General features: G+C 27.0%; 1 protein-coding gene across 1 annotated transcript; it reads left to right on the forward strand.

Annotated features, from left to right (window-relative positions):
* Positions 1-1,210: 1,210 nt before the first annotated feature.
* On the forward strand, positions 1,211-3,534 carry LOC132948851 (uncharacterized). The gene is made up of 2 exons (XM_061019513.1): positions 1,211-1,563; positions 2,523-3,534. Exon 2 carries the CDS (start codon positions 2,534-2,536, stop codon positions 3,269-3,271), a length of 738 nt encoding a protein of 245 aa, XP_060875496.1. The 5' UTR covers positions 1,211-1,563; positions 2,523-2,533; the 3' UTR covers positions 3,272-3,534.
* Positions 3,535-8,141: the final 4,607 nt, after the last annotated feature.

The following is an 8,141-nucleotide window of genomic DNA, read 5'->3' on the forward strand; positions in this document are numbered from 1 at the left end:
AATAAGATCTATTAAACAGCTACATGAAGACCATGAATCATGATCTATTAAGATATCTTAGAAGTATGGGTCAATCCAATGCTGATTACGTATACCTACCTAAGGCACCAATATTGGTCCACCTCCATCACCATATAGCCTCCTTCCTATAAATTATTAGACAATATTTTTAATTTATTTATTTACATTTATTGACTATTTATTTAACTTTTGACGAACAATTGTTATTTTTTTGTTAACTTTTATTTATTTTATTAACATATTATATATATATGTTTTTGGGCTGGATAAATTTTTTTTTACGACCGTAGGTAACAACCACTGTTTAAACTATTACAATAGTTTTACAATAATTATATAGGTTTACGCAATAGGTACACTTGTCATATTGTAGAGGTAATTACAATTAATTACGTTTCATAGGTAGGTACTTTTCTCATCATTGACCAGCGTCAATCTTAAGTGTAACTGATGTAAATACTAAATTGTAATAATTCAATAAAAGTTATATGTTTTGACTTTATTTTTTATTTTTTTTATTTACATGATTTTATTTCGTAATATAAGAACATAACACGCTGCTTGATATTTCTCCTCTGCAAGGAATATATTTCTCGTGCATTGTCCTCACAGTTTAAATATTTAAAAACATACCTATTTTTATACAGTAGCCATTGAGTAAGTACCTAGGTCGTAACTTGTAGTCATGGCGCCAATGGATGCCAAGTCAGCTGCTGATCTATATGACCGTGTTTTAGTTAGGTTTTATTCGAATTTCAAAGTTTTATCTAATATTACGTTAGGTATATTCACGGCTATCTTTAATCTTGGGTATATTCAAGATGACACGATTAATGATTAAAGTATAATAATATCTTTAATCGTGGTGATATAATTAATTCATTTTGGACTATATTATACTAGAATATTTTTAAAATATTTATAAAATTATGTTCACAACATAACATTAATAACATAGACATATTAATAAAGTTATTAATAATTATATTAATACATTTATTTATTAATATGTTTACGATTAATAACGTTAATTAATTATGTTGGCAACAATGTTTTTCCAAGATAGCTGCAGTGCTGCTCGTTTCCAGTTCTATGATTTTTAGTCCAGGTTATCAACAAATTCATATAATCATCATAATCATCTGCATTCATCGCGGACTATCAGATATTGAGAATTTGAGAATTTAGATAATATCTAAATTCCAATACAGTCAATACTCAATAGGACATTTTCCATCTTCGAATGTTCGAATGATTAATGTTAGAATTTTTAATAAATATGTATATGATCAAACTGAACATAGTTAAGTGAATAATATTATCTATTAAATAACTCATGTGTTCCCGGTTCCGGACGTTCGGGTATTCCGGTGTTAGTGATTACAGAAGTTAGAAGACCATTTTAACGATAGTTATATACTAATTTTATAATAGGTCCAACCTAATACTTCTTTATAAATAAATTATTCTTTTATTTTTAAAAATATTAATAAAGGATAGTTCGTTTTAAAGTGAAATCATAATAATATCAAAACACATTAGGTGAGTAAAATATTATAATACAAACACTTACTAGTTTAAAGATTTGTGGTGATTTAAAAATGAAGATACTAATTACGCAGTAATTAATACAATTTGTAGTGTGATATATTTACGCAATGACTTTCAAAAAATTTGGTATAATTTTATGTTATTGTCTATTTATACCACAAACCTAGTCAAACTGTTCAACGGTAAATCGGTATCAAGCTCAGTATTGACTCAATAACAGTAATACCTATATAGGTAATATACCTAAATATGTACAATTATAATAATTAAATAGGTATTAATAAAATTAGTAAATGGAATGTTTTCGGCAAAAATTAATTACGATATAATACCATATAAATATATTAGGTACCATACTACAAATAGCAAAATAAATTATTTTACGGGGATGCCACAGCCTCATGTGTTGTCTCCGTTTTACAAATATACAAGAGTAAAAACTGTTTTACGCAGGATAGTACCACTCGGGCTGTAATTATAGTTAAATCTCCAAATTGATATACAATATTCAGAACATTATCTGTGAAATAAAGTTTTTATTTTTTTGATTTCACTTATACAAAAAAAATTCTTATTGTTTCAAAATCCATTATTTTTTGTGTTTTTCAAACTTCAATAACTTTTTTTGTAGTTCCGATATCAAAAAAATAAAAACAATATTTCACAGCTAAATATCTCCTTTTTATGTACGTGTTGAAAATTTTGTTTCTTAGTTATTACTGTAGCCTTCTCGGTTCTTTTCCACGCCAAAACAGTTTTTGCTATGTTCTACATTTTGTAAGACCGTATGGTGTAGCGTCCTCTCAACAGCAATATAAATATGTCATAAAATATACTTGGTGATATAGGCTGACAGTCCGTCTTCACTTTATCATTGAATTCAAATTTAACACACACATTACAGTGTTATTATGTTTTTTTATTTTATCCCTATTATTTTTATTATGTAGGTACTTGAGAAATGAATTCACTGTCATCTGAGTTTTCATCACTTCTGTCAGATGCACTTACCAGTCTAGGACACGAGCGACTATTCAACATTGCTTTTGTATTCACTGTTGAAACTGGCTTTATTCCAACTACTTTAGCAGAACATTTTGACTCAACGAATTCAAATATTGAATTAGCTAAAATGGTAAACAATGTGCCACTAAATTCATTTTGGCATAAAAATCATAATATTTTTAATGCTGAGCTAGTAATGTCTAATCAGTTATGCCATTTAACTGGTGTTCCTAATGATGATTCATTAATTATAACATTAAGTTATTCAAATGTATCTAAATGCACTTATTTTGAAATTGACAGCAGCATTTCCAGTATAAATACAGAACATGTGTTTCATTTATCTTTAAAATATAAAAATTTGGTTAGTGTTCCAATCAAATGTGCCATATTGGAAATCACTGTTGGTCAATATCCTAGTTTGTGCGGAATACCTGAGGAGTTGATTTCATATATTATAACAAAACTAAACAACACCTCTGATTTGTATGCGCTGATGAGATGCTGTAAAAAAATTTATCATTCAGTGATAAACAATCAGTTTTTATGGAAAACTTTAGTGGTTGAAAAGTATAAAAAGGAAAACCAATCAACTGATCTAATACAACAACCAATTATGGATTGGAGAACTGTGTATTATGAAGTTAATAGAATAAAATCTGGTAGAAGAATAAACACAATAATAAGAGAGTGATATATTATATTACCTACTTAAACATCAAGCAAGACTTTAAAATGGATTTTTTTTATTTATTACTTTATTTTTATGAAAATTAGAATAAGTATTTGCTAGTATGTAAGTGTAGGTACCTGTTGTTCAACAATTATGAGATATTTAATTATTAATATGCGCTTAAAATAATATTTCCTTTCCTTACAGATAAAAATTAATAATAAACCATATACATACTGTGTAAATTGAATAAGTTAACTAATTAAAATCATATATAAACTGTACACTTAATTGATTAATGATGAGTGTTTTATTTTTGATGACAAATGTCTTTCACCTTTAAAAAGTAACAAAAAGTTAACACAATAACTATAATTTGAGATAAGTAAAAGTAAAACATTAGATAGTTGACACATTTGTATTACCTATTATTTATGAATAGGAAAAATAGGAGTCAAAGTTAGGTGGAACATGTAAGAACGGAATGGTTGATTTTTATCATAATTTGTGAGACAGCAATGTGGAAAAGAACCGCGTAACCAAGAAACTAGGGGTTATTTTTAAAACAATTTAGATGTTAATACAGGAAAGTCTGTTTTATCATTTATTAAATTATTAATATTAAAATATTTATATAAAATGGAATATAAAACATTTTATTATTATTAAAACTGAAGTTGACTGAATGTCTAGTGTTGATGGTCAACTAAAGAATCCAAACATAGATTTACCAAAATAGGAGGTAATATATTTTAAATAAATAGTTGGCAAATTTTAGGAATCTTTCTATAATCTGTCACAAAAGAGAATAATCATTTGGCTGGCCAATTTTTGTCAGTACTGTACATCTCCTACCAATGACCCGGTATTAGTGTGATCATGTGGTTCTCGACGCTCCAATATCATTATTCAGTATTCACGGTGCATAAACAGTGATTGTTCTATCTGAGACAGAGTATAGTTGACTGGAAATCATTGGTGCTCTAGCAAACGAACCATACTCCAATATTGGTCTGACAAATGTGCAGTATAAATGTGTTAAAAACCTTAAGTTACTTGGAACTTTCTTAATAGAACCTATAGTCTTAAGAATGTTAAAGCATGGACTTTCGACATAAAGATAATAAGGATGATACTTAAGTCATAGATTGAACTATTAAGGGATAAAAATATAAACTAAAAAAGAAATATTAAGATTGATTTATGGAATAATCAATGCGTTCCTGTTACAGGCAATTTTCAAAAAAATTATACTTTGAAATATTAAAAGATAAATCTTAAGTTTTGGCCCAGGACACAAGTCGATTTAGGTCACTTCGAAGAAGGTAACATAATTTACCAAGTTAATAGGAAGAAATACTTTCATATCAGTGAATGTCAATAGATGTTTATACTTTATGCTATTAATAAATAAAGAAACAGAAGGACTGACTAAGATGTTTAAATATAACATATTTGTTCAGTATAACCATAAAGTATTTTATTTTTTGTTTCTTTTTTTTTTATTATATCCAACTAAATTTTTTCATGAAACTATAAAAGTAATGCAAAATTGAATTAATAAACAAGTTTTGTCATACATATTAATAAATATAATTCATAATATTGTTATTGATATTATAATTATTCCAAGTGAAATATAGCTTGGTAAAAAAGTAAATAAATGTGTCGTTTTGTTAAAATATATAGTTACCTGCAATTTCGATGTTTGAATTATATCTTAAAAAGTTAAAAATAATGATGTAAACACCAAGTTTGTTGGTGTATATGACTTTTATCTGAGGTGATAAAATTATGTATGACAGTTACCACTCTTTTAGTGGCAGGATCTTAATGAGGTACTTAATAAGTTTTATGCCTTCTACCCTTATATAGTTAAATTAATTTATACTATTTAAGGTGTGGTGGCTACTGATCAATTTGTTATCCACATTAAAAAAAATATTGTTCAGCACACATGACTATAATTTTAGATAAGAAATATTCTTATTGTATTTTGTATCATGTATAAGTTAGTATGTCATACTTACTAAATTTTTACTAAATATGTTAAAATAACAAGGATGATATGTATATCCCTTACTCTGCTACCATCAGTATCCAGTTTAATGATTTTCATTGATTGTGTTATGTCTATTTTCCTGTAAATTGTATATCAGATGACTTTTTTGAAATTATAGATGTGTCTAGATCCAAATTTGAATTAGTAGTTATTAAGTTATTTAGCTTTTAGTATACCTACTTTAACAGATTGGAATGAGAGGAATAAAAAAATAACAATTGTGAACTGATGATTTAAATATGATAGTAGGTAGTTTATATTAATCTATAAACCACAAACGTCAAACATATTATAATTTTCTAAAAATTTCTGAGTATAATTAGTGCAAGAATAAGTAATAAGTAGGTACCTACCTACTTATTATATATATATATATTGTGTAAAATCATTATAAGTCCTTGTATTCTTTGTTTAAAAAATTATCAGCTAAACAATTTTAAGTATAAATTATAAACTAAATATATCTAGAACCTATGGAGATTGTATGTATTGATGATTTATAATACTATTAAGTTATGAGGTATAAGTTTCATTATTTATAAATAGCCTAATTAATTTAAAATAATCGGTAAATACTAAATAGGTAAGAACTTTTTACAATGAAATTATTGTTATTCGAGTTTGTACTTTGTATTTAGTTTTGAAATAATTTTTGCTTCTTCTTAGATACGTTCTTTTTCTTTAGAATCTGACCGGTTTCTAAGGTACTTTTTGTTTAGAACTTTTTTTCTTATCTGCAGATGCTTCTTTTTTATTGCGATTTTTTTATTATACTTTATAAACAAAAAAGTGAGTTGGTTCTACTTTAACAACTTTCATCAAATAGTAGGTATATATATAAATATTGTAAATATATATAGGACATAGGTATATAAAATCTTTTTTTATTTTAAGTCGAGTCATCTAGTCACAAAGTAAAAAATATGAAATGATATAAAACTAGTTTAATTCATTTTGGTTTTTTGATTCTAAACAGTGTGAAGGTTTTGAGTTTTTTTTTTTAAACAGTCTTAGAGAGTTTAAAAAAAAGAAAATTTATTTAAATATATATTTTTTTTTTATTGGTGATTTAAAACATGTATGATATAACAATTATACTTCATATTATAATATCAGACAAAAAATTTCACAAAATACTACTTAAAGAGGATGTCAACGCAATGTTTGTTTTCTCTATCAGACCCACGCGCAGCATAGATGAAACGCTAAAATCGTTTTTGTATGATTTTTGAGTAATCCTAGAGTAAAATAAACTACCTATTACAAAAATTATAGAGGGTAATCTTTTTGAGCGATCGATTTTATATTTTATTGTTGTTTGACCTTTTATTCGACTTTCACCGCAAACAAAAAAATGTTGTAAATTTAAATGATGTTTAAATGGTTTTGAGACACTATTTAGACAAATCGATATGTCGTAACCTCAAATGTCTCGTTTTTGTAATGGGTGATTTTACTTTCAGATTACATAATAAAAAAACAAAAATATGATTCTGCGTATGATCCCCCTTTGGTACTGAAAAGTGCAATGCATTAATTGGTACCATTAACAATAGATATGTACCTGATAAGGTGTAGGTATTATACTACTATATTATACTATATTATTACTTTAAATGGTAGGTACCTATAAGCTGTAGGCTACAGTGAAACACTCTAAATTTTCGAAGTTTAAGATCTAGCTATTGTTAAGAACTAGTCTAAACGATACGTGTGGAATATGTGTGTACAGTGTAGGTAATAACTAATAACATTATTATACTCGCCAAGAATTCAATAGATAATAATAATATAAAGTGCGAGGAAATAACCAAGTGTTGGACTGATAGAAGTAATATGATAGACCATGGACGTATGCTACGAGAAAGAAAAGATTGATGAACCTCCTATACGCGAAAATGCTGACGTTTGTCTGTAGGGAAAAAATGAAACGGAACCATCCGAAAGAAAGTGGCCAATGAAAATCGATACCAATCTTGTTCGTTGTTATGAAGCGAAAAAGAGAAGAATAAAAGGTAAAAAGAAAGAAAAAATATATAAAAAATTATCACAAACGCCCGATACTAGGGGGAGAAAAAACTTGAGAGTCGTTAAAAATTCATCGAAACGACCACCCTTTCGTTCAAAGACTTCGAGAAAATTCAAAATTAATCTATTATTGAAGAGAACTGACAATAGCAGCACGGCAATCCATCATAGTGTTCTTCCTGTTGCTGGTTGGGTTAGGCAAAAGTAGTATTATTAATATACTTTGCCAACGTCTAAAATAATTTTTTTATGTTAAAAAAAATCATGAAGATGTCCTGTAAATGAAAGGGATTTGAACATGATGTTATATTATAATATTCGGTATATTGATGCTAATTACAGTCGATGAATCGAGAATATATTTATAAATTATTTATTTTTAAGTATTAATCTTGGAATCTTTCAAAAGTAATGATAACGAAGTAAAACTAGTGAAAACTAAAATAGAGCGAAAGTAATAATAGCAAAGCAACAAAAGGTGGGTAAGTGGATGTCACTCTGCTGTACAGTAGGTTTGTGTGGGTCACTGTAATGGATAATGTTAAATTTGAATTCAATGATACCTATAATATCATTGTATAAGAAAAACGATTCTGAGCGAAAACGGTCAGTCAGCCTATGACATTACCAAGTATATTTGATGATATTGTGAATAAAGTAGATAATTTATATATAACCTATTTACGTGGAACCTATTTTTTAGATTGTCAATCCTTAGCTATACAAGTTGAACAATTTATAAATTTTCAACTACACAATAATTATTTAATTTGATAAATTTTGTCAAAATTTGAAATTTAA

The sequence above is a fragment of the Metopolophium dirhodum genome, chromosome 7 (assembly GCF_019925205.1).
Source record: "Metopolophium dirhodum isolate CAU chromosome 7, ASM1992520v1, whole genome shotgun sequence".
In the NCBI taxonomy this organism is placed as follows: domain Eukaryota; kingdom Metazoa; phylum Arthropoda; class Insecta; order Hemiptera; family Aphididae; genus Metopolophium; species Metopolophium dirhodum.

What these genes read in the sequence shown, in the direction of transcription:
- LOC132948851 (XM_061019513.1), top strand. Translation starts at nt 2,534, where the DNA reads ATGAATTCACTGTCATCTGAGTTTTCATCACTTCTGTCAGATGCACTT.